At 46.2% G+C, this 27,549-nt stretch overlaps 1 protein-coding gene across 1 annotated transcript; it reads left to right on the top strand.

Annotated features, from left to right (window-relative positions):
• LOC146355669 (tripartite motif-containing protein 10-like) lies at nt 1–24,922 on the top strand. Its single transcript, XM_084831020.1, has 8 exons — nt 1–128; nt 6,110–6,555; nt 9,606–9,701; nt 14,007–14,234; nt 15,478–15,500; nt 17,609–17,727; nt 19,381–19,413; nt 20,891–24,922. Exons 2-8 carry the CDS (start codon nt 6,151–6,153, stop codon nt 21,406–21,408), a joined length of 1,422 nt encoding a protein of 473 aa, XP_084687146.1. The 5' UTR covers nt 1–128; nt 6,110–6,150; the 3' UTR covers nt 21,409–24,922.
• The last annotated feature ends 2,627 nt before the right edge of the window (nt 24,923–27,549 follow it).

Genomic DNA, 27,549 nt, shown 5'->3' with positions numbered 1-27,549 from the left:
GCAGACCAGAAGTGCGTCCGCTGCGGGAGACAGGAAGCGGAGGAGATGAAAGTTCAAATCGAAGAACCAAGAAAGGGCGGAGGAAATTCGCTCACGGCTCCTAGCAAGCAGCGAGGCCTGCAGCGAAGGTAAGCATATTTTTTTTCTGAGGCGGCAATTCTGGACACGCTGACACGGGAGTAAGCTCCACTGAAAACAACGAGGCTTCCTTCCAGGCAGGCGTGTATAGAACAGCCCTGCGGCTGAGAATTAAATCCCATGATCCGGCACTGCTCAGGTTTGTTCCGCGCCGGTGGAAAGACCGCGTTTTTCCCTGCACAAAGCGCGTGGGGCCAAAACGCCCGACCGAGCTCAGCTAGCGGCGTAGAAGCGGTTGCTCGCGCATCTCTTTGCCGGCGCACATTTGTAAGGAGCGGAGGCTCCCGTCTGGAAAAACACGGCTGTTCTTTGGGGTTTGTTTTTTTTTTGTAAAATGTAAAGAGGCGCCAGATATTTCACGAAGTAAATGTGCAGGGTGCTCGGCTTTCTTTCTTGTTTTAAAATAAGACGAGACGACCAACCTAAACCGTGGACGGGCCCAGAAAAAGGAAATCCCCGTTGGATTAAGAGAAGTGGGAGCGGCTGCCTGTAAGAATATAAGAAGAGCCGTGCTGGATCAGGACAAGGGAACATCTAGTTCAGCACAAGGGCCATCTATGGGAAACCCACAAACAACACGAGTGCAATAGGACCCCAGCGACTGGCGTGCATAGGCTCGCCGCCTCTGGTGCTGGAGGTAGCACGGAGTCATCAGGACCAATAGGCATTGACAGCCTTCCCCGGGAATTTGCCCAATCCCCTCTTAAAGCCACCCAAATTGGTGCCCATCACTACATCTTGAATTCCATGTTATAACTGTGCTCAGTGTGAGAAAGTACTTCTTCTTTTTATCTCTCCTGAATCTCTGTTAATGCTTTTCTAGCGTCAGGCAAAGACCTTGTTATTTTACTCTGCTGCTGTTGCTATTCGAGGAGTTTATATTATCTGATTTTATTGCTGCTTTTATAATGCTTTTGACATTCTTGACGTAATGATTTTTAAAATTGTATTTTTATTGCAAACATCAATAACTATAAAGACAAACAAATATATACTGATATTTATTAATTGACCTTTTTGGTGGGGGGCTCAAGTTCGTTTATTTTTATTTAAAACATTTGTATCCTGCCCTATATCATTAAGATCTCAGGGCGGCATACAGATAAAATCAGTTTAAACAGTATAAAGCAATAAATAATTTAAACACCTAAAACTATTAAACTATTAATAGTTTTAAACTATATTTTACTATTAAACTATTAATAGTTTTAAACTATATTTTACTATTAAACTATTAAGCTAATACCAATTAAAATCTAAAACAATAAAACAGTTAAAACAGTGTGCTATTTTAGGGAATGATTTGGCCCTCAAAGGCTTTGGTAAGAAGCCATGTCTTTACCTGGTACCCAAATAAAACCGATGTTGATAGCAGATGAAAATTGTGGATATTCTGGAATGATCTTTGTGGCCTCCTTCCCAGCTGATAAAAGAGTCATAAGACAGTGTATTTTAAGAAGAGGAGCGGAATGTGAATAGAGATGGGAAAAGATAAGTCTCAATGGCGTTTGTCTGTAGGTAGAACCTCCTGGTTCCTTTTCTTCCTCAGGAGAATAGTGAGATCTTCCTATAAGAACATGCTGGAGAAATCCAGGATTTATTTATTTATTACGTTTATTACTTTTATATCCCACCTTTCTTCCATTATGGAACTCAAGGTGGCTACATTTGGTTCCCAGGTGGTTTCCCCTCCAAGTATTGACCAGACCCAAACCTGCTTAGCTTCAGCAAGGTGGCTACCTTATGTGCCTTCAGACCATGCCCTGGAACATAGCATAGTTGTAAGTGGCAGGGCGGTCCCAAGACACCAGCAACATGTCCACCCCCAAACAATAGGTAGCGGCAAATTCAGTTCATGCTCTTTCTAACCCAGGTCTTATTTTGTGTGGTTATTATTATTATTATTATTGTTAGCATTAAGTTACTGCCTTATTTGCTAAAAAATCTTCAAGGCAGTGAACAACGATTTAAAACAATAACATCTTAACAATAAAAAAGAGCATCACAAGTGTAAAACATTAAGGGCTAAATTTAAAAGATTAATCTTCACACCCTTTCTAAAAGCCAAGAGGGTGAGGGCTAAGCGCATTCCACTGGTTGGGAGCAACACAAGCGAAAGCCCTGCCACATGTGCCTGACAAACGGGCCACGGTGAGTAATGGTGTCCTCAAGAAGAGGGTGTCTTCTGTGGAATTTAATAACCAGGCATGGTCATAGTGAGGCAGGCAGTTCCTTAGATAGCCAGGTTCTAAGCCATTTAAGACTTTAAATGTTAAAACCAACACCTTGACTTGAACCTGGAAAGCAATTGGCAACCACTGCAGGGCAATGTAATATGGTCCCAATACTGTTCACCAGTTAGCAGCCCAGATGCCACATTTTGCACCAGTTGAAGCTTCTGGACACTCTTCAAGGGTATGCCCACGTAGAGCATATTGCAGTAGTCTAAACATGATGTTAAATTTTATTTAAGTGAGTTCCACACAGCAGAAGGCATGATAGAGGACTGATTGTATTAGAGAGTGCAGTGGAAATTTGGGGTGCGTCCAGATGGATGGCTCCTATTGCTACCACTCAGAAGGTGTTGTGGAGGTATGGATTTTCTGCATTAAGGAAAAGGACAGAAGATATGGTGGGAAAATAAAGAATAAATAAAATCCAGGAGGGTTACGAGTGAAAGATGATGACGTCTGAATTTCTGTAAAATCCTGTGAATGAGGCAGACTGATGGTGTGAGTAAAGCCTTGTCTGGAAGCACCCTTTTATTCTGTCATTGGCCTTCCTTATTTATAGGGTTTTATAGGAAATCCAAATGACGTAGTCTTCCTTTTGTAACCTTGCTGGGTTTCCCCACCACATTTTCCTTCTTTCATCTTACTGGAAAACAGCTGGAATTTATTTACTTAGAGAGCAATCCTATGGCCACTAGACAATGTCTAGATGGGCATAGGATTTTTCAGATTCTGGAAACCAAGGTTGTCTGACCTCAGGTGCAGGGAGGGGAAGGGAGGAGACTGTGGAAGCCGCTTTAGACAACTTCCTATCAGGTCTCTGGGCCCCTTCCCTCCCCTTTCCCAAAGCTGCAGCTAGACACAAGAAAACATGTGTCTAGCCACAAATGCAGGGTGGCTGGAACACGGAGGAGAAGATGCCTTTCGTGCTCTGTCCACCCTGCATTGGATAGGCGTCAGCCTCTGAGTTCAGAGGCTGATTTTTTCTTGATAGGATTATGCCATTTTTTGTCAGATATGTATACAGCCCAACTGGCCAATGCCTTCGGGGCGGTTTACAATCATAAAACCAAAAAGCAACAAGAACAAAATAACTAATAAAAGTATCAGAATAACACAATATTGAACATTTAAAACATTAAAAATATCCAAAAACACTGAGGAGTCAGCAGTAATATCAACAATCAGAGCAGCCAGTGCTGGCCTAGACATTTTGCCACCTGAGGCAAAGAACAAGATAGTATCTGTTGCTACACATGTACAAAAGCCAACTGGTAAATGAATCTGTCTTCAGCATCATAGAATCATAGAATAGTAGGGTTGGAAGGGGCCTACAAGACCATCGAGTCCAACCCCCTGCTCAATGCAGGAATTCAAGTCAGAGCATCCCTGACAGATGGCTGTCCAGCGTCGTCTTGAATGCCTCCAGTGTGGGAGAGCCCACCGCCTCCCTAGGTAATTGGTTCCACTGTCTTATTGCTCTAACAGTCAGGAATTTTCTCCTGATGTTCAGCTGGAATCTGGCTTCCTGTAACTTGAGCCCATTATTCTGTGTCCTGCATTCTGGGATGATCGAGAAGAGATCCTGGCCTTCCTCTCTGTGACAACCTTTCAAGTACTTGAAGAGCGATATCATATCTCCCCTCAGTCTTCTCTTCTCAAGGCTAAACATGCCCAGTTCTTTCAGTCTCTCTTCACAGGGCTTTGTTTCCAGTCCTCTGATCATCTTTGTTGCCCTCCTCTGAACCCTCTCCAGCTTGTCTGCATCCTTCTCAAAGTGCGGTGCCCAGAACTGGACACAGTACTCCAGATGAGGCCTAACCAGTGCTGAGTAGAGGGGAACTAGTACTTCCCAGGATTTGGAAGCTATGCTTCTATTAATGCAGCCCAAAACAGTATTTGCCTTTTTTGCAGCCACATCACATTGTTGGCTTGTATTCAGCTTGTGATCGACAACAATTCCAAGATCCTTCTTGCTTGTAGTGTTGTTGAGCCACATATCCTCCATCTTGCAACTGTGCATTTGGTTTCTTTTTCCTAGGTGCAGAACTTGGTATTTATCCCTATTAAATGTCATTCTGTTGTTTTCTGCCCAGCGCTCCAGTCTATCAAGGTCCCTTTGAATTTTGTTTCTGTCTTCCAAAGTATTAGCTATCCCGCCCAATTTTGTGTCATCTGCAAATTTGATCAGCATTCCCTGCACCTCCTCCTCCAAGTCATTAATAACAATGTTGAAGAGCACTGGGCCCAGGACTGAGCCCTGCGGTACCCCACTCGTTACCTCTCCCCATCTTGAGAAGGTCCCATTGATAAGCACTCTTTGAGTCCGATTCTGTAGCCAACTGTGGATCCACCGGATCGTTGTTTAGTCTAGCCCACTTTGAGCTAGTTTGCTCATCAGGATATCGTGGGGCACTTTGTCGAAAGCTTTGCTGAAGTCGAGGTATATTATGTCCACAGCATTCCTCACCACAAGGGAGGTGACCTGATCCAAAAATGAGATCAGATTTGTCTGGCAGGATTTGTTCTTGACAAATCCATACTGGCTTCGAGTAATCACTGCATTGTTTTCAAGGTGCTTTCAGATGGATTCCTTTATCATCTGCTCCAGAATTTTCCCAGGGATTGATGTCAGACTGACTGGTCCATAGTTCCCAGGTTCCTCCTTTTTACCTTTTTTGAAGATAGGGACAACATTAGCCCTCTTCCAGTCATCTGGCACTTCCCCCGTCCTCCATGATTTCTCAAAGGGAATAGACAGCGGTTCTGAGAGTTCTTCTGCCAGTTCCTTTATTACTCTAGGGTGCAGTTCATCTGGCCCTGGAGATTTGAACTCATTCAAAGTAATTAGGTGTTCCTTGACCATATGCCTTGACCTCAAGCCCAATCCTGCCCCTTCAGCCTGTAGTTCGCCTTCGCAGGGGGGTCATAGACCCTCTTTTGGGAGAAGACTGAGCCAAAGTATGAATTGAGCACTTCTGCGTTTTCCTTGTCATCTGTTATCATTTTGCCATCCTTATTTAATAGCTGAACCACCATTTCTTTCCTCTGCCTTTTACTATGCACATAGCTGAAGAAAGCTTTTTTGTTGCTTTTAGCATCCCTCGCTAACCTCAGCTCGTTCTCAGCTTTAGTCTTCCTGACGCCATCCCTTCAATCAGTGAGGGAAAGCATCCTCCATTGCTCCTGAAGACGGGAGGCTAATTTAGGGGGTGCTGAGCAGACCACCTGGCACATAGGTCTCTCCTCCAACATCTTGCTGCGGCCTCCCAGCATCTGCCGCCTGAGGCAACCATTTCACTCTGTCTGTCTATTTATTGCATTTATATCCCGCCTTTTTTCCTCTTGCAAGGAACCCAAGGTGGCTTACATTATCCTAATTATGTCTAATGGCAGGGCTGGCCCTGGGAGCAACTTAACACAGATTAAGGGTGTAATCCTATGCATATTTAGACAGAAAAAAAGTCCTACAACTCCCAGCATGCCTCCAGCCAGCCATGCTGGGAATTATAGCACATTTTTCTGTCTAAATATGCATAGGGCTGCACCCTAAATGCCTGGCATCTAAATGTACACAATAGTTGCACAATGCCTTTTAATTGGTAGTGCTGGGAGCTTCCCATGTGGAGGCACCCTTGTTCTCACTGGCGGGTTTTTGAAGTGGTTACTTGCTCAAAGGTTATTAACAACTGGTATGTCTCCCTTCCCTGGCCTGTTCTCTTTCTGCTGTCCCTCTACAGCCACCTCTTCTGTCAACAAAGCCACAGGGACTCCATCCGCCATGGCTGCAGCCCCACCAGCCACAGATATGGGACAGGAAGTCAAGTGCCCCATCTGCATGGAGTATCTGAGTGTCCCAGTGACCTTGGACTGTGGCCACAACTACTGTCGGGGCTGCATCACACACTACTGTGAGACGTGGGAACAACAGGGTGGGGACTTGGAGTGTCCTGTCTGCAGAGCCCAGATCAAGAGAAGGAGTTTCCAGCCCAACTGGCAGCTGGCGAATATAGTTGAACTCTTGCCACGAACCTCTGGAAAAATGACCTTGTGTGTGAGACACAAGGAAGAACTCCACCTGTTCTGCAAAGAAGATAAAAAGTTGGTGTGCTGGAAGTGTAAGTGTGCCCCAGAACATAAAATGCACACTGTGCTTCTCAAGGAAGAGGCTGCCCAGGAATACCAGGTAGGGAAGGGTCTGGACCTTTGGTAATGGAGTCCTCCTGGTGTGTGTGGAATAGGCACTTTCCCTTCAGTGCGATGGGGAAGCAACTCCCATACCAGGGTCTTTGTGGGAGGGGCTGTGACACAGTGGTAGACCCCGTGCTTTGCATGCTGAGGGTGCCAGGTCAATCCCCGGGATCTCCAGGTAGTGCTGGAAAATTTCCTTGCCTAAAACCATAAAGAGCTGCTGCCAGTCAGTGTCGACAGTACTGGGCTAGATAGACCAATGGTTTGACTCAGTATAAGGCAGCTTCCTATGTTCCTATGATAGTTTTCTTGTCCCCAGCAAATCAACACATCTCCCGTTTTTGGAGCCAACCACTTCGATTAAATACTTGAACAGTTCCCAACCTGTTCCAATATAATGGGTGCTGGAACACAACCCTCTTTTTTAAAGCTCTCTCCTGAGGGTTGTTTCACAGATTACACAGCAGCAAACACGACTGTGTCACCAAGCGGATGCTCGGAGAGACCCGCAGCTGACTGCAGGCAATTGACAACCCAGGGCATGGTCTGAAGGCAGATGAGGCAGCCACCTTGCTGAAGCTAAGCAGGTCTGGGTTTGGTCAGTGCTTGGAGGGGAGACCACCTGGGAACCACATGTAGCCACCTTGAGTTCCACAATGGAAGAAAGGTGGGATATAAATGTAACAAACAAATAAATAAACAAACCTTCCTAGATCTACAGGGTGTTTTGTGGGGCTTTGTCTGAATTGCTTACTGTATCTCTCCTGTGTGTCCTCCTTCCTTATTCATTGCGTGTGTGTGTCTTTGTCTGTACATATGTGTGCGACAAATGGCTTCTAGTCCATTTCCAGGTCCAATTCAAAGTTGACCTTTAAAGCTCTAAATGGCTTGGGACCAGAGTGTCTACAGAAATGTCTCCTCCTGTATGTACCTGCTGAGACCTTTAGATCGTCTTTGGAGACTGCCTTCTGGGTGCCCCCACCGAAGGAAGTTATGTGAGTGGCTACAAGAGAGAGGGTTGGTTGTGGCACCCTTCTTATGCAATGTCCTCCCCAAAGAGGTTCACCTGGCACCTACGATGATATCTTTTCAGGGCGAGGCATTTTATCTTTCTTCTGTCCCAGGCATTTTGGAGACCTACTTCTAGATTTTTATGGCTGTTTTATTTATTCCTGTGCTCTTCGTTGTTTTGTATTTTATTCTTTTAAATATCTGTATTGCATTTTATATTTTTTAACTTTTTGCATGGCATTTTAGTCTTTTAACTGTATGCAATCCACCCAGAGTATGTTGATTAAATATATAATTAATAATGAATAAATAAATACATGGAACCAAAAAAGAACCATGGGAGCCTCTGTGCAGCAGCGTCTTTGCCTTTCTTCTCTGAAGGGTGAGATGGTTCTTTTGTTGTCATAGTCTGGACGCCCTAATAGCCAAAGAGGGGCCTGGGGATATAGAGGATGGGAAAGACTGGGTTTGGGATCCAACCACAGAAAGCACTGTAATGCTGAGCTGTCCTTCAGTGTCCATTTCTTTCAAGCAACAAATGTCCTTGACTAGGATAGCTAGCTTCCATTACCCGCTTGGAATATCACGTCTTTCCTTCAGCTTTCAAATCCTGAAAACAGGAACCCTTTTGATGCACTGTTTTGATGTATCAAGCCTGCCAGAGATAGCCAAAGCTTTTAAATTGTCACCTTCATGGTCCATCTCCTAGGGTGCTTCCAGATGAGGCTTTTGTTGTGCAATCATCCTGTCTCACTTTACAGATGTAACAATCTGTTCAATATATTGGTGGGTTACAATGGGATAATGATGAAGGAACTTAAGAGGACCCCCCCTCCCCGGCACTGGGATTCAGGGCAGGGAACAACCATATAATTAGCTCTCAAGGCCCTAAGATCCCTAAAAAGCCTCACAGAACTTCATTCAATGTGTGTAAATGACCCAAAACAATATCTTCCAGCAATCGCTGAAACTAGGCAAGCTCAGCTTCACATAGTGAGGGAATTGCACTTTGACCCTGAAGTGTCATGTGGGCAATGCACAGATTTTAATTGGAAACGGGCAATTCACAGGGGCAAACTTAAGGGGCAATTCACAGATTTTAATTGAAAACGGGGAGATTATCTCATGGACCTGGGCAGAAAAAGGGAATTCAAAAGATAAATCAATTAGGAATGAAGGGCTAAACTTCTGCAGATAGGAATGGATGGATCAGTCTATTTCTGGTCTGTGTCAGTTTTGTATGTGTTCATTCATAAATGTATTCTGTCCCATTTTCGCATTAATCTGTGATTTTTTTAAAAAAGGCTGCAAGATTATTCATATTTAAATATGCATTGTTGAATGTATTTTTCTCAAAATACACATTTCCAAACTTATTTTATCCTAAACTGCACATTTGTTACACACAGTGTGGTATGTTTTTTGAGCCGAGAAATGCAGTGCGAAATTCAGGGAAGTGCAATTTCCAAAGGATAGCTGTGTTCTGATCCGCATGATAGTCCAGCAGGAGTGGATCAGGTTGGTTTGCTTTGAAATGCACACTGGAAGAAATCCTCAGGCATCGGATATGATATGGGATTATCGAGTGCTTCTTCAGTTATTTATTTGTTTAATTTATTATTACATTTATAGTTAGCCTTTATTCCCTCCAAGGAACCAAAGGCAGCTTACAGTAACATTTTCCTCTCCATTTTATCCTCACAACAACCCTGTGAGGTAGGTTAGAATGCGAGTCAGTGACTGGCCAAATGGTGACTGAAACCCATATCTCCCAAGCCCCAGTCCAGTGCTCTAACCACTACACCACACTGGCTCTCAGTGCTGTTGTTTTTCTTGCTTCTTTTTCTTCTTGTGGTTTTCATTTCTCTTAGCTTATTGGCTTAGACTATTCTATGGGGTTTAAGGGTTGTGTGAGCTTCCTTGTATGCCTTTTTCTTTTAGGCTGAAAAGCAGGATGCATGTATTTTAACAAACAAAAGGCAAATAAATAATCTTGTAAAAGGAACTAATCCTGAACTTCTGTTTCATCTTTAGGGTCACATCTCTAGCTGCCTGCAGATTATAAACGAGGAGAGAGAGAGAAAAATGGCATATACAGCACATGCAAAAAGGGAAAACCAAGACTTGCTTGTAAGTGTCACTGTCGTGGTTCCTGGGTGCACACCAGCCTAGTTAGGTAGAGCTGTGTATTGTCCTCACCAGCTTTAACCCTCAGATCCCACCACACACTCTTAGTCAGCTTAAATTTAGAGAGAGTGCACTTTTCCCAGTGTCCCCAGTGTATTTACTTGGGAATAGGAGAGACAGCCAGACAGCACCCCCCCGCCAGTCTTCTGCTGGTCATGTTTCAGCACCTCTTTACTTCCTATTAGCATAAAGCATAGAGCATAAATAACATGGTCTAGGATGGGGGGTGGGGGGAGTCTGTGGGCTTGCCACAAACTCACTCCAAACTTCAGGTTCAAAGTTAAAAGAAAAGACTTTATTAGGCACCAAAATAAGAGACAAAGGGAAAAAGTAGAAAGGTACTTAAAAGATAAATAAAATAAACGTGAAGAAGTTTGCTAGCTTACACTAAGATTCTTGGGAGAGAATACTCACAGATCTAGAGGATCATAGAATCATAGAATAGTAGGGTTGAAAGGGGCCTACAAGGCCATCGAGTCACTTGGGTAGATTCCGTACAGAGTATCTTCAGATGGTCAAAGGAGGTGGCAGAGGAATAGGGGTATCTTAGGCCACAATCCTATGCTTGCTTGCTTATTTATTTATTTCATTTCTATACCGCCCAATAGCCAAAGCGCTTTAGGCGGTTCACAAAAATTAAAACCAAAGAGCACACAATAAAACAATACAAAATATATTTAACATTAAACCACAGTAAACAATACTACCAGAATGAAACCAGAATAAAACCTAGCAGCAGTGCAGGGATTTAAAATACAGATTTAAAACAGCAAAGCTAAAAGTCTAGAAAGCTAAAATGCTAAAATGCCTGGGAAAAAAACAAGGTCTTCACCTGGCACCTGAAAGAATACAATGTAGGTGACAGGCGAACCTCACTAGGGAGCTCATTCCATAGCCGGGGTGCCACAGCAGAAAAGGCCCTCCTCCTAGTAGCCACCCACCTCACTTCCTTTGGCAGGGGCTCACGGAGAAGTGCCGCTGAGGATGATCATAAGGTCCGGGCAGGCACATATGGGAGGAGGTGATCCTTCAGATAACCTGGCCCCAAGCCGTTAAGGGCTTTGAATGTTAATACCAGCACTTTGAATCGGGCCCAGAACTGGACTGGCAGCCAGTGCAGCTGAAAAAGTACTGATGTAATATGAGCTCGCTGGCCAGCCCCTGTTAACAATCTTGCTGCCCTATTTTGGACCAGCTGAAGTTTCCAGACCATTTTCAAAGGCAGCCCCACGTATAACGCATTGCAATAATCCAGACGAGAAGTTAGAGCGTGGATAACTGTAGGTAGGCTATCTCTGTCCAGATAAGGGCATAGTTGGTATACCAGCCTAAGCTGATAAAAAGTGCTTTGTGCCACTGAGCTCACCTGTGCCTCAAGTGACAGTTCTGGGTCCAAGAACACCCCCAAACTACGAACGTGATCCATTAGGGGGAGTGCAACCCCCTCCAGAACTGGTTGAATATCACCTAGCTGGGCAGACGAACCACCCACTAACAGTACCTCCGTCTTGTCTGGATTGAGTTTCAGTTTATTGGCCCTCATCCAGTCCATTGCTGTGCCCAGGCCCTGATTCAGAACAGCCACTGCCTCACCTGGTTTTGATGAGAAAGAGAGGTAGAGCTGGGTGTCATCCGCATATTGATGGCACCTCAGCCCACACCTCTGGATAACCTCCCCCAGCGGTTTCATGTAGATGTTAAACAGCATGGGGGATAAAATAGAGCCCTGTGGAACCCCATGGCACAATTGCCATGGCACAGAGCAATAGTCCCCCAGCACCACCTTCTGGAATTGGCCATCCAAGTAGGAGCAGAACCACTGCAGTGCAGTGCCTCCAACTCCCAACCCAGACAACCTATCCAGAAGGATACCATGGTCAATGGAATCGAAAGCCGCTGAGAGGTCCAGGAGAATCAACAGGGTCACACTCCCTCTGTCCCTCTCCTGGCACAGGTCATCCCACAGGGCGACCAAGGCAGTTTCCGTTCCAAAACCAGGCCTGAAGCCCGATTGAAATGAAATGGATCTAGATAATCAGTTTCATTCAAGAGTGCCTGGAGCTGTCCTGCAACCACCCGTTCAAGCACCTTGCCCAAGAAGGGGATGTTGGCCACTGGCCTATAATTGTTAACATCCTCCGGGTTCAGGTTAGGCTTTTTCAGGAGTGGTCTGATTACCCTCTTTTTTAAAGCAGTTGGCACCACTCCCTCTCTCAAGGAGGAATTTGCAACCTCCTGGACCCAGTCGGACATCCCCTCCTTGTTTGATTTAATAAGCCATGAAGGGCAAGGGTCAAGCACACAAGTGATCGACCAGACTTGGCCAAGCACCTTGTCCACATCCTCAGGCCTCAATAACTGAAACTCATCCAATAGAACTGGACCAGACGGTGCTCTGAACGCCTCTACCAATGGAACTGCATTAATTGTGGTGTCCAATTCATGGTGAATCTGAGCGACTTTATCTTCAAAGTGCCGCGCAGACACAAAAACAGACCGAGGGTTCCACAGTCTCTCTCCCTAGCCCAGAATGTAACAAGCCACAAACCACTTGGAAAAGCTCCACTGGACGACACTGAGAAGATGCAATGCTGGTGGAAAAGAACTGTCTCTTTGCCACCCTCACCGCCACAGAGTAAGCTCAATAGTGGGCTCTTACCTGTGTTCAGTCAGACTCAGCACAAGTTTTTCTCCACCTGCGTTCTAGCCATCTCCCTTCTTGCTTCATTGCCCTCAGCTCAGGTGTATACCCAGGAGCTGGCCTGGCTCTGCTCAGAGGGAGAGGGCGCTTGGGCGCGATCGTGTCAACCGCCCGAGTCATCTCTGCATTCCACAGAGTGACCTGGGCTTCGACAGAAGCACCAGCCATCCCAGCAGGAAAATCCCCCAGAGCCCTCTGGAATCCATCGGAATCCATTAGTCTCTGGGGGCGGACCATTTTAATAGGTCCCCCACCCTTGCAGAGGGGGAAGGCTGCCAGGAGTCTAAATCTCAGCAGGAAGTGATCTGACCATGACAAAGGGACAGATGTTGATTCCTCCACTTTCAGATCACCATCCTCCTGCCCAGTCGAGAAAACCAGATCAAGCGTGTGTCCTTTTATATCCGTTGGGCCGATGACATGTTGGGACAGCCCCATGGTTGTCATGGCGGCCATGAAGTCCTGAGCCGCCCCGGATACAGCGGCCTCGGCATGGAAGTTGAGATCCCCCAGGACCATCATCCTGGGGGTCCTCAACACGAAGTCCGAGACCACCTCCGTCAGCTCAGGCAGGGAGCCTGATGGGCAACGGGGTGGGCGGTACACCAACAGAATCCCTAATCTATTTAGACAGAAAATAGTCCTACAACTCCCAGCATTCCTTAGCCAGCCATGCTGGCTGGGAGTTGTAGGACTTTTTTCTGTCTAGACAGGCACCTTAGACCATTTTTATTACAACTTGGTGGGCTGGTCAGGGATGACTATCCAACATGTTCCACCGGTCAGGAAAGTTACACAAAGGAGGACCCTTTCATCACCGTTTGGAGTCAGGAGATGTAGCTAGAAGGGTGTTAATTCAAAAGGAAATTGGCTCTGGTTATCGCTGGCAGATGTGAGTTGAGGCACCAAAGGTTTCCCATGTGTATACCTAGCAATCACAGGACATACCTGGAGCAATTGATGAAGAGGCAGGGATGCTACCTCTTTTGGTGAAGGCTGCTGCATTTTTACTGCCCAACCCTCTGGAATGTGTATTTTTCAAAAGACAGATATTGCAGTGGCAGGCCTGCGCCACAACAGACACCATCACTGGGAACTGAAAAGGTGATAGGAGCAATATTGGGAAAAAACGGACATAAAATGCAAAATTGTCCAAAGCCACGAAGCAGCTCCATTCCTCATAATATCTGTTTGGAATGGCCTGATCTCTCGTGCAAAATGTTCATGCCCGTTCAGTGCGAGTAGGCTCTTACACCATTTTAGGACACACTTTCCCTACTGCATGTCAGTGCAATCTCTGTGGAAAGTCAGCAGTGCCCTTCCGCTAGAACGGGCGGGCAGGACTTGTGGCCCTCCCGGTGTTCTGGCCCATAACTCCCATCGTCCTTCACCATTGGCAATGCTGGCTAGGGCTGATGGGAGTTGTAGGCCGAAACATCTGGTGGGCAACAGATTACCCACTCACAACCCACTTCCTGATGCTCTGAAGACCATCCAACCACCTGAGCTTAGCCTCCTTTTCTCCTCTTTCCATCTGCTTACTGCAGAAGCAAACACAGGCAGAGAGAGAAAAGATAGTGGCTGAGTTCAGACGGCTACACCAGTTTCTGGAAAAACAAGAGAAGCTTCTGCTGGCTCAGATGGACGAGGTGGAGAAGGAAATTACAAAAAAGGATGAGCACCTGGCTGGACTCTCAGAGGAACTTTTCTCTCTTGAAAGGATCATCCAGGAGATGGAGGAGACGTGTCAACAGCCACCCAATGAATTCTTGCAGGTAAGATGATGGTAGAAACAGCCCAGCCTGCTCTCTAAGGAAAGGCTGGATCCAAGTCTTTCTCTGCCTCCTTCCCTTGTACAAGAAATGAAGGGGCCCAGTTTATGCTGTTGATAATCACGTCTGTTATGGATGATTATTATGTACTAATTTATATACCAATTTTCTGACAATGCACTCAGGAGGGTTGACAGTTTACAGTACTGGTTGACAGTTTAATAGGCATAACACAAAAAAGGGGAAATAAGCACATTCAGGTGCAGTGACCACTGCAGGTGACAGTTGTGGGAGGGGAGGGGCCGTGATGGCAGTTCGTACCAAGAGAGCCAGTGGAGGGGGCCTTTCACCTCTCCTTCAGATCCAGTCCTATGGAGTGGCCATAGCTGAAGATGGTTCTGGGAGCAGAGCAGGGCTGGCCCTCCATGAAGCAGGGTGAATCCCCTGCCTCAGGTGGTGTATCTGGAGGGATGGTGGATTGCTTGCCTCTCCCCGCCCTCTGCTGCCGCTACCTTGCTGATGGCCTGATGCCTCGCTCTGAGGACTCCTCAGAGTGAGGCATCAGGCTGGGTGGACGCTCCAGAGAGAGCTGGCTGCAAATGCTGCAGCAGGAAAGCAGCCAGCACAGCTCTCGGGAACAGCCGCCGCCGATCCATCCTGTGCCTCCCTCTGAGGATCTCTCAGAGGGAGACATAGGATGGGCGTCTGTTCCTGGGTACTAGTCTGCCCTTGTCAATCTCCCCCCGCCCCTCCTCTTCATTGGGTGGGTATTGAAGTCTGCTAAATACTTGATGTAAATTGTTAAGCTGGGAGTCTCCGTCCAGGGAGTCTGAACGGATACTGTTGTATTGTAGGGCTTAGCTGTAGACAATGGATTTACTGATGTGTTCTGGGTGGAGCCTAGAGGCATGTAAGTAAGTGTAGCAGTCAGCAGGTTTCCGATATAAGGCAGTGCTTATATATCCATTATGCAGTTGCACAGTAGTATCCAGAAAGTGAACCTGTTGTATGGACTGGTCAAGGCTTAGGTTGATGGTGGGGTGAAAGTTATTGATGTGCTTGTGGAACATTTCAAGGATCTCCTGTCCATGAGTCCAGGTGATAAAGATGTCAACAATGTTGGCATCCTTCTTAGTTTAAGAGGCTACTTTACCTCCCGAGGCTGTTTCCTTGCTGACTTCATAAAGATTTTCCCTACACTATGGCAGGCACTGAGTTCCATTTTCTTTCACTTTCTCCTCTCTAGGATGTGACAAGCACCTTGGAGAGGTAAGTGATCCCACTTATTTCACTTCAGGCATGGTCCCACCTGTACAAGGCTTCTTTACAACTGTGCAATATCAACTCATTCATACTATTTATTATTACTATAAACATACATGATATTATTAAACATTTTTTACATGGAACTCCTGGTGCTAAATATTTCATTTAAAAATGCCACAATCCTGACTCAAAGGACGGACCCTTTGTCTGATCCAGCATGGTTCTTTTTACGTTCTTATGCTCTTAATCATTTTCAGTGGGAAAACACAACCGTTTTGATTTTTAAAATTGAAAATCCATGCTTAATAGATGTTTTCTTTTGCTCTTACATCTTTTAACCAGAGCTGCAATGTTCATTGATTAAATAAATAACAATCAATTAAGGCGATCTACGTTGAGCTAGTCTTCTACCTTTGGTGCAACTGGAGTCCCATGCGCAAACCCTGGATGGAGGTTCCTAACCTTTAATAATGCTAATGAGTGGTGCGGCTGGGACCAGTGGAGGCTGGTGGCTTAGGTCAGTGCGGCAGTGAATGTGCTGTGGTTTTCAGTCAGAACCAGTCAGAGCTTTGCACCTTGGATAGCTCCTTTAGAGTAGCTCACCACAGCACCCTTTCTTACTTCTTGCATTTAAACATGTTTTATAGTTGGGGTGGTTACAGATGCTCATTTTATTATTTTTACTTTAAAAATATATTATCCTTTTCTGCAAGAAAATGATGCTTATTCCCAAGTAAATGTGTTTCGCATCAGAGCAGAAGACGCAAATTCCATTTTATTCCAGTAGCGCCATGACTTGAGGGAATTTAAAATACAAAACTGCACATGTTCAGAGGTTTGATGAGGGTTGGCAAACAGGGTTTTTTTTTTTCTTTCCTTTTTGCTCTAATATTTCAGGAATGTAGAAGCATTTGTAGAGCATGGAATGCTGGGTTGGGGCAGGGGTCAGGGAGAAGAATTTTACTTGCGTGCTTCACAAATGAGTAACATCCATGACCGTCTAATGTGGTGGGCCCAAAAGACCGTTACATCCAGGGTCTGAAGTGACTCTGAAATGATAGCGAATGGCGGTTAATTGCTTTAGTGTTAGGAATGGTGCCTTTTTGGCATGGTGCTTTATTTGATTGGCCAAATGAAAGGCATACCCATGGTTGCTGTGTGCAGAAAGAACTGGGTACAGAGTAAGGCGTTTGAATACATCTAGAGTTCTTACACCTCTTTAGGTATTGATGGCAAGCACTCCCCCTTACTAAAAAGAATAGCTGGTCTGTGCCGTTCTTCACTTCCCCCTGTCATGCCTAATTGAGCTTTTGCTTTGCACATTCTCACAGACAGAGAACTGGTTCACACATAACAACAACCCATTTAATTTATCACTTATTACATTTCTATACCGCCTAATAGCCGAAACTCTCTGGGCAGTTTACAAAGATTAAAACCATTAAAATACATTATAAAACCCACTTACATACAAACATATAAACAAACAGCACACACACAGAGACACACATGTATCTAAAACAATTTTAAACAATCAACAATAAGAAAAATCGAGGACCTGATTAGAACCTCATCATATGCTGCCAGAGTATGGGTTGCTGTCTTACCCAGAGTTTTCCCATGACTTGTCTGCCAGACAACTGCACAACATGTAAGTTGTTTTTTTTCCAGTTCCTAGGGTTGTTTGATTTCCTCCTCCTTTGACCACTCCTGTATTCCAAATGTCTTTATGGTGCTGTAGTACTGGCATATAGAAAGGCCCATTTTTTTAATAATTCGTGCCTGCCGCCTCTGCAGCCTGGCAAACAACCCATGGCTCTGGATTCGCATGTAAGGACAACCCATAGTTAAAACAAACCAGAGTTCATAACCCAACAACACACCATGGATTCTCTTCCTGGGTTGTTCCTGGTTAACAACCCATAGTTAACCCATAGTTCCTGGTTCACATGGAATGACAACCCAGGATTCAGTAACCCATACTGAACCCATACTCTCAGTTATGTGCGAACCAGGTCAGAGCGAAGCTTCCTAGAGTCAAGGTGCTAAGGGGCATACTTAAAATGGCAGCAAGGCTGAACTCTTCAGTAACAAACATTGTTGCTCTCCAGGTGTGAGCAGATGGGGATATTTCGGAATCCTGTGGATTTTCCTCCTGCGCTGAAGTGGAAGGTCTGGGAATTCTGCGATATAACGTCCTTTCTGGAGGGTGTCATGAAGCAATTCAGAGGTAACGAAGATTGGCTCTAAGGAATTTATACCAGGCATTACATTGGTCCAAAAGAACAGGCTCTTAGCTGTAGCAACAGGAGGAATTCAAGCAATCTGTCCTTGGCAAGGAAAATTCCAAACCCTTCCCTGAATTTTCACCTTTTTTAAAAAAGCCTCTTTCCCTTTCAACTTTCCTTTTTACCTGTCATCGAAAAAAAGTAATAGACTGGAGCATTTTTTCGCCCATAACTCCCATCAGCCCTAGTCAGCATAGCCAATGGTGAAGGATGATGGGAGTTGTAGGCCAGAATATCTAGAGGGTCACAAGTTGCCCACCCCTAGTCCAGAGGCAGAACCAGTCAGAACTCTAAATTATTATTATTATTATTAGCAGCAGCAGCAGCAGCAGCAGCAGCATTTATTACATTTCTATACCGCCCCATAACCGGGCAGTTTACAAAGGTTAAAAACATTAAAAATACAATATGCAAAATTTAAATACATAAAAAACACACACAGACAGTATACGCAGAGACAACATTTTTCTAAAGACAACTTTGAGCAATCAGCTGAACCATAAAACAAATCCAGGATCAATTAAAACTCATCACTGTCAGAGTGGACACTGAGCCCATAGAATCCCCGAGTAGTTCTGATTCTGAGGAAGAGCAGTCGCTCCTGGGAGAGGAGCGCGCTCCACTTTCCCAGGGCCCACAGCTGACGGAGATTCCTCCCACCAACATTCCTAGCTTAGATAGCAGTCCAGGGAGTAACAGAGAGCGGATAGCAGACTTGGTGGATGCACGATGCCGACGCAGAGAGCTGTGACAAATGGAGGGCGCAGAAAGGAGGCGTAGTGCCCGGTTGGCGCGCAAACAACGGCTGCGCCCAGAGGATCCAAGGGAAAAGGGGAGGGACTCTCCCTAGTCCTTAAGTTCAGGGGTCTGCCAGTAATTCCCTTTCAAACGGGGACCAACTGTTCCAACTTAGGGCATAGGTACTCTGCTGCTCATAACTAGTTGCTAACGGTAGAGTTGTTAAGTTGTAAAAGAGGAATAAAGCTTTGAAAAGAATCCATTTGTCTGTGTCTGGACTTGGCTACTGGATTAGACTGAGAGAGGCCTCCAAGGAGCCCTTGACAATCACATGCCACCAGATGCCTGGGAAAAGAGAGAAGTCTTGACCTGGCACAAGAAAGATAACAATGTTGGCGCCAGATGGGCCTTATCGGGGAGATCATTCCACAATTGGGGGGCCACCACCAAGACGTCCCTCTCCCTTGGATAAGCTCCTTTACAGTTCTGACTGGTTCTGACTGAAACCCAAAGCGGATTCACCACCCCACTGACATTGGAGCCACCTGCCTCCACTGCCATGGACTAGCCTTGAGTCCCAACCTATGAGCCACCCCAGAACCCTCTGAGCCACAAGCTGGGCGAGTTTGCCTGATTTATCTGCAAGCAAATTACAGTTGTGAGGTGGATCTCCCCTCCCCTATGTTTAGCTCTTTCTTAATCTTTTTCTTGAAATAAATAAAAAAGACATGCAATGTTATTAATTATATTTAATAAACACGTGAATAAAATATGTTATGAGCTGATATCGCTGTTATGTTTTTTTGTAGGTGTGGTGGTGAAGTAATGCTTAATTTCAGTTCCCTTTTCTTTTTCAGATGCTATATTATCTAGATATCAGCTGCGGAAAGGTAAATTTCTGATGGGAGGATTAAGTACATGGGAGGTATGGGGACTTGTCAAAGGTTGGCTGGTTGGATTTCATTGGGATTGAACAAGGATCAGCCGGGCTGCTGGGAAAAGACCGCTGTTCCGGTGCTGCTATTAGTGATCCTAATCAAGGTCATGGGGAGGGGCCGGGGGGGGGTAGCCTCCCCTAGTGATCCTGAAGCACTGCTTCACCACTGCTCCTGGTGGCAGGAAAGCCATGATTCTGGTTGGGGTCGCTGGAGTGGGAAGGAGGCTAAACCTACCATGTCCCCCAGCAAACTCAAAGCAGCTGGGATCACTGCTGTCCTGCTGCTACTAGCAGCGAGAAAGCAGCACTCCCAATCAGGATCGCTGGGGCTATCTCAAAGCAACCTATCCTGTGTGCGTGCACGCGCGCGCGTGCGCACACATGAACACACATGTGCAGCCTCTGGCCCCCAGCCAATGGCAGATACGGCCCTTAGGGCCAAAAAGATTGTCCAGCCCTGGTTTACATCCATCCCACTCCAAACGCGGCAAACGATCGAGATGCCCATTTTCCCCATCCTTGGATAACCTGAGTTCAAAAGTAATGCCGGTCGTTCTTCCACAACAGGCATTAGCGTGGGAACTTCTCTTGTATGAAATGAGGCCAGATCCCCTTGCAGCCTAAAGGGCTTTTTTTTTTTTTTTTTAGCAGGGTTCTAAATATCTTGCCCCAGCTGTTGCAGAAGTGAATAACACAGTGGGACTGTATGGATACTGAGGCTGATCCAAACCAAAGTGAGGGCATAATGAGGTAGCTGTTCTCTGCTCACCAGAACTGAACGATCCTTATTTCCCCTGGAAATCCCAAATAGCTAGTCTACACAGGAAGTGTCAAGGGAGTGTGAATTCTCTCCTGCCTCCGTCTGCCCCCCCCCCCCATTTTAGAGTGCTTTGCTTTTTGTAAGATGATGTGAACGGCAGGAGGGGCAGGAGCTAAACATTTTGACTAAACTAAGTGGATGTTTTATTCTGAGCATCCCAATCCTGAATTGGAGCTTTTCTACATAAGGCTGTTAATCTCTGTTTCGCCTTTTGGTTTAGTTGCGGAATTGAGATCTGAGCTCTACACAAAGAGCTTTTCTTTCCTGCTTTTCCACTACATAAACAGTAGGTGGCACTGTGCTACAGCAGAATAGTACAAATGTACAAGTAGAAACAGCACTTTCTGAAATTATGCCCCATTTTCCCTCTTCTTAAAAAAAAAAACTAGGAAAGTGCTCCAAAAAAACAGAAGTGGAACTGGAAGATCATGGTGTTGTCAAAAGAGCCCATAAACAACCATGAGTAAGGAATCTTGAGCACACAATAAATGCTTTGTGTAGAAAATCTCTAGAAGTCCCACTGAGTTGAGAGGGAATGTGATTCCTGTGGTACATTTTGGCTCTCAGCTGATTCCTGTTATCTTCTCCCTCCTCATCTTCCCCCCAATAGCAAATTTAACTCTGGATCCAGACACAGCTCATCCCTGGCTCATTCTGTCTGAGGATTGCAAAAGCGTGAGATGGGGTATCAGATGTCAAGATCTGCCTGACAATCCGGAGAGATTCAACCACTATCCTTTTGTGCTGGGACATGAGGGACTCACAGCAGGCAGACATTTCTGGGAGGTCAATGTGGGAAGTGAGGAGGCCTGGGCTGTGGGGGTCGCCAAAAAGTCCGTGAAGAGAAAGACCGAATTTTTATTAAGTCCTAAAGAAGGGGTCTGGGCTGCAGGGAAATGGGGAGGTCAGTACAGGGCTTTCAACCCCCCTTATTTCTCACATATGTCCCTGAGTGGGGAGCTCAAGAGGATGCGAGTAACTGTGAACTGTGCTGGGGGGAGGTTGGCCTTTTACGATGCTGATACAGCAGCCCTGCTCTACACCTTCTCAGCAGCCTCATTCTCTGGAGAGACTCTTCATCCCTTCTTTTATGTGAACCACAAAGCCTACCTAAGTATCTCCCTTTAAGGCAGCTGAGCCCACCTCACAGGCCTGCCTTTCCAGACCTGGATGATTCATTCTAAAATGAACCATTTATTGCCCAAAAGCACCTTTGTTGAAAAGACCCTTGAACAGGCTGGTGGTCACAGTCACTAAAACTGACTCTCACAAATGGTGTCTGTTTTTCCCTTCCCTTTCCCAGAGTTTCCTCTTCTGTCTGCAGCTTTGTTCCCAAGAGACAGTAACACTTCAACTGTCATAAAAATGCTGGATCTGTTTTCCAAAAAGGTCCTGTCTCCATGACCCTCAATCTCTCATTTCAGTGTTCGCTTTTCCTTCTCCACCTCTCCACAGGACCTTGAGCAACCTGTTGAGATGCAACCCTCTACCTACACTGACTGGGTTCAAACAACATGATAACCCACACTCAAGGTTGAGTATGGGTTGAGTGTGATTTGTTGCTGAACCTTGGGTTGTTCATACATGGGTTGTTGTGTTGTAAGAACCCAGCTGTGCTAACAAGCCATGGTTTGTTAACCACAAACAACCCATGAAGAGAACCCATGGTTTGTTGTTCATGCTTAACAAACCCTGGTTTGTTATCATGGCTCGGTTCAGACTACAGAACAACCCACTGTTCAACGACAACCCACAGTCAACTCATACTCAACCTTGAGTGTGGGTTATTGTGTTGTGTGAACCCAGCCCCCCTTCACATGCATGTACACACACTCAGAACATGCATTAACATTGCTCCTCGGGTAGCCTGATGTGATGTTCTAGGCAAAATCTCTATATTCAAAGCGGCCAGTCAGCTTGTAATTCTACAAACAGCAACTGACAAATATTCTGTGGGTTTTCCCATAAAGAGAAGGACGGGGCATGGATTCAGCTAATCCAAATCATGCTGCCAGGTTTGCATGTCACGCCAAGCCACCTCGAGAACAAGCCACCCTCAACAACTCAACAGCAAGCCATGGGTTCTCCTGGTGGCTTGTGTGTGGTTAACAAATCGTGCTGAATCATCCATGCCGGATTCGGGTGCCACACAAACAAGGCTCACAACCCATCGTGGCTTATCATGAAGTGCGAAGCAGGTCAGCCCCTCTCTCTGTGCGGGAAAGAGCTGTTTCACCATCAGGTCCTGCAGCTGGTGTTCCTTGGGCAGAACAAATCCTAGTCATGACCTCAACTGAGCACAAGGTGGCAGAATATTGCCTCTGAGAACTCAATTTGTGCTTTGAATTGTTATTTATTTAAAACATTTCTAGGCCCTAGGGACGTCAGAGAAATGTGCTGTGGATTCAAATGATTCTTTGGAATCCGGCCTCAGGAATCCGCAGCGGATTGGGACCACTTACCTCTGCTCCAGGAGGACTGGAGGCGGAACGGCACTTGGCTGCTTCTTCCAGCCAGAGCCGTTCGCCTCCTCCCTGTCCCTGCCGATTGCCTTTTAAAAAAATGTATTAAAAAAAATAAATGGCAATCACATCCTGCTGATCGCATGTGCCCATAGACTTATACGCAAAACAGAGCAGTGAATTTTGCATATAAGCCTATGGACACATAGACTTATACGCAAGATTCATGAGTCTATTTCTGTATAAGCCTATGGGCACATCCTCCCAATCGCCTTTTTTTTTTTTAAGACATTTTTTTAAAAGGCAATCGGCAGGGACAGGGAGGAGGCAAACGGCTCTGGCTGGCAGGAGGGAAGGGAAGCCCCCCCAAGCCAGTTTCCCCCCCGCCCCGCAATTCAAGCGGAGCGGAACCACTCTGGAGGATTCCGGGGGGGAGGAACGGATTGCCTCCCCCCCCATGGATTCCCCACCGGAACAGACGGTGCGGAATCCGTACACCCCTACTAGGCCCCCTTTCAGGGCAGGAGCCTTCTCAAGGCAGCATGCAACATACATTTCATATAACCAAAACAGATGCAGTAATAAAAGCAGCAAACTTTCCCCAGAACCAACAAACACCAGCGTATGACAACACCTACCATACAACTGCAGCCACAACCCAGTCCAGCTCAGATACAGCTACAACGCCATCAGGGAAGCAAACAAAGGTAACATGCTGGCAGCAGAGTCTAGTGGCTCCAATTTCAGTGTGGCAGTGAATCCAGTCCGGGTTTCAGTCAGAACCAATCAAAATTCTAAAGGAGCTATCCAAAGTACTGAGCCTATTTGGGGGATAGGGTTCAGCACCTTGGATAGCTCCTTTAGCATTCTGACTGAAACCCAGAGTGGATTCACTGCCCCACTGACATTGGCGCCACCAGCCTCCACTGCATACCAGTCTGTTTTTCCTCATAAACAAACCAAAATCCAGAGTAGGGCAGTACCTGTACCAGGACCAGCCCAAATCCCAGGAAAATGGGCAAGAATCAGCCTAGGTGGTACAAAAAGCAGTGGATGGGGGAAGTCCCAAAATTTGGCAACATGTTTTGGCTATAAGGTCTGCCATTTAGGTAGGCCATTCTCAAAATGGAGATTTGAACTCTAGGCAAGAGGTTTTGTCACAACAGAACAGTTGGTTGAAATGGAACTTTATTGTTTGAAATTTGGTAAAATATGGATTTAATTTTTTTTCAAGTTAGAACACACACACACATCCCACCCTAAAATTTAAGTTCCTTTTGATAACGTTAAGCATTAACCTCCTCTACATCCAATAGGATCTCTAGCTGGAACATATTAAAAACATGTTTGGGAAAATACAGATTCAAATCTTTAGAAGCAAATGGAAGAGTTACTTGAGGTTTTAGGTTTTTTTCACAAATTCATTTCAGTCATACTCTGAAGCCATGTGTAGCAGCTTCCTGGTCTGTGTCTTTCCGATGAAAAAATACACTCCCACTGCAATTCATTATCTTCCCATTTTTCCTGATTGGAAAAATAGCCTGTCAGTATTCATATATTTCCTATGTTAATATCCTGCCTTTCTGCAAAGGACTCAAGGCAGCTTACACTTTAAAATAATAGCAAAGAATTGAATTAACACAACACGAAAGGAAAAAGGATGGGGAGGGAAGAGGAGCATAAGCAAATTCAGGTATTGAATTCTTATATAATCATAATTTTTATAATAACTAGGTGTAGTGGCCAGAGCCGGAGAGCCTTCTGAGCTGAGAGGAGCCAAATGGCACATGATGCCAGCCAGGCCGGTGAAGTGGACCTAATAGTGTCACAGTTCTATATATGGTCCAGCTCAATATGAATGTAGTCTTCATTTTTTTTTTTAAAGCATCAAGCAGCAACTTGGCTATCCTCTAATGAAGCAAGGGACCACACCTATCTCCATATAGGTGGACTGTTGTGCCCTTGGTGCTGGACTGAGGTTTGCAGCAGTATTGGGCTAAATATAATTGTGTTTTTAAATTGCATGAAAAACTGGTTGCAGCTTTTGTTTGACTCATGCATAAACAGCTGTGAAAACCAATTTATTGAATTAGTTTTTGGGTTATATCAATTCAACATGCACAAATTCAATATTAAGATATAAATATTCAAAATAATAATAAAGGATAATTACACTTTTGAAAATGGAGTGTTGTTGTGTATAAATTTGGTGGCATTCCTTGAACGAGAGGTGACTTACAGCGCAATCCAACATCTGTCTTCTCAAAAGGACGTCCTATTGGGTTTGACTTACTCCTGAGCATGTGTATAAAGGGTTGCAGCCTGTAATGGTAGTTTTCAGTAGAGGAGTTTAGGATTAATTAGGAAGAGTACACTGAGACCTGGCTCCCATCTACAGGAGCCATTTGCTTTGGTGCTGCTTCGAAGGGAAGACCTTTGTGGCAGATGACGCAGTCCCCGCTTCGCAGCCCAGTCATGGTTTTCATGGAGAAATACGGGTTTTCTCAGAGTCCATTGGCTGCGAAGTTTCCACTTGCTTCGAGTTCACTGTGGGGTTTGAGCTGTCCGTCCCTCGGATTGACATCGCAGCGTGGTCAGCGATGCCCCCCTCCTTCGCCGCTCTGCACTTGCAGAGGCATGAAGGAGCAGGCTGGGGGAAGATGCGCTGATTGGTGGAAGGGAGAGTAGCCTGAGGCGGGGGGAGAGCAGAGGGGCAGACGTGTCTCCCAGGAAGTAACTCATTGCCTTCAGTTCCACGTCACAGTCTCCCACTTTACCTATCGAGCTTGAGAGCGGAGACGTGCAGCTACGAAGCAGCACAGCCGAGAAATGCTGCATGTTTGTGGATTTGCAGCTGCGCAGTTGAGCAAGCGTGGGTGATTTTCATAAACGTGTACTCAGAAGCACTTCACCGAGCCTGTGTGTGTGTGTGGGGGGGGGGGGAGGCTGTTGACTGGGCAGTTAAGAGACTGTATGCTACTCGCTCTCTCCTCCCCAGCGCTGTGCTCTTTGCTCTCAGCGCGGGCTCAATCTCCTGAGGCAGGGGCTGTCTGCCTGCCCGCCTCAGAAACATGTCTGCAGGGCTTGCTATGGACATCTACTTGCAAGCAAGTCCTACATGCTAGCTGCACCCCCTCCTCCCAGCTCTGCACACTCTGCTCTCCCCAGCTCAGGAAGCCCGCTTTAACCCTCCCATCTACTGCCCCCGTTGTTAATTTGCGGTGCTAATACCACACAGCTCTGACGGAACAAACAATGAAATCGGCGCCATGTAGATGCGGCCCTGTTCGGGAAGTCTGGAAAGTGGATTTTTGAAGTCTGCAGGGAAGAGTAATCTGAATCCACAAGGATCCATGTGCACATAATAACAAGTGATGCCCTTGTGGTGTCAGCATGTGATGGGATTGTAATTTTATTAATGGTTTTGTATTCATGCTTGCATTTTAAAACATCTTTTTAATTTGTACCCCAGTGTCTGAATCCATGTGGGGTGTTTTGAGTGTGATCACTATTTCACTGGAGGCAGTTGTCACCTTCTGTTGCCTGAATGAGGCACTTCTGTATCTTGGGGGGGGGGGACCTCATGCTTTTTGTCATGACCCACCTCAAAGGTGCACTGGAGTGACCAGGAGGAGGGCTTTTGGGGTTTCCCCCTTTGACTGTCAGCCTGAAGTGTGTGCATGGAATATTTGGGTGAAACGGGCTTCCTTGGAACAAGGTGCTTGCATCATGCATTGGCTCTCGAAATACTTTGAAGCTGGAATGCGTTAATGCTGACATATAATATATCCACAGGGTGTTTCCTCCCGTAAATTCATGCCCATTCTTGTGCAAATGAATTGCCTTTAACATAGGCTGACATAGGCTGACCATACCTACCGTTTTCTGGAAAAGACCCTGATGCTGGGAAAGACTGAAGGCAAAAGGAGAAGGGGACAGCAGAGGATGAGATGGCTAGATAGCATCACCGATGCAATGAATATGAACTTGAGCACGCTCCGGGAGAGAGCGCAGGACAGGAAGGCCTGGCGTGCTATGGTCCGTGGGGTCACGAAGAGTCGGACAGGACTGAATGACTGAACAACAAAAACCGTTTTTTCATATTTCCCGACCGTCCCATCGTTTTAATATAAATGTCGATTTTGACCCGTTTTTAATTTTTTGTAAAAAATGGAACACGTTTATCATAAGGCTCTATGCTAATCAATGCGTGCAGGAAAACTACTAGTGGGACGAAAGAGGGCGCCCCGTTTCCTTTATCCCGCCAGGGCCAGGCCTCCTTAGCTAGCCACGCTCAGAGGCCGCCCCCTACTAGTGGGACGAAAGAGGGCGCCCCGTTTCCTTTATCCCTCCAGGGCCAGGCCTCCTTAGCTAGCCACGCTCAGAGGCCGCCCCCGACTAGTGGGACGAAAGAGGGCGCCCCGTTTCCTTTATCCAGCCAGGGCCAGGCCTCCTTAGCTAGCCACGCTCAGAGGCCGCCCCCGACTAGTGGGACGAAAGAGGGCGCCCCGTTTCCTTTATCCCGCCAGGGCCAGGCCTCCTTAGCTAGCCACGCTCAGAGGCCGCCCCCTACTAGTGGGACGAAAGAGGGCGCCCCGTTTCCTTTATCCCTCCAGGGCCAGGCCTCCTTAGCTAGCCACGCTCAGAGGCCGCCCCCGACTAGTGGGACGAAAGAGGGCGCCCCGTTTCCTTTATCCAGCCAGGGCCAGGCCTCCTTAGCTAGCCACGCTCAGAGGCCGCCCCCGACTAGTGGGACGAAAGAGGGCGCCCCGTTTCCTTTATCCAGCCAGGGCCAGGCCTCCTTAGC

This window comes from Heloderma suspectum, chromosome 2, assembly GCF_057233095.1.
Source record: "Heloderma suspectum isolate Gila_16-S chromosome 2, 16-S_ref, whole genome shotgun sequence".
In the NCBI taxonomy this organism is placed as follows: Eukaryota; Metazoa; Chordata; class Lepidosauria; order Squamata; family Helodermatidae; genus Heloderma; species Heloderma suspectum.
The sequence above is the reverse complement of the archived record's forward strand: the minus strand, read 5'-3'. Positions and strand labels throughout refer to the sequence as shown.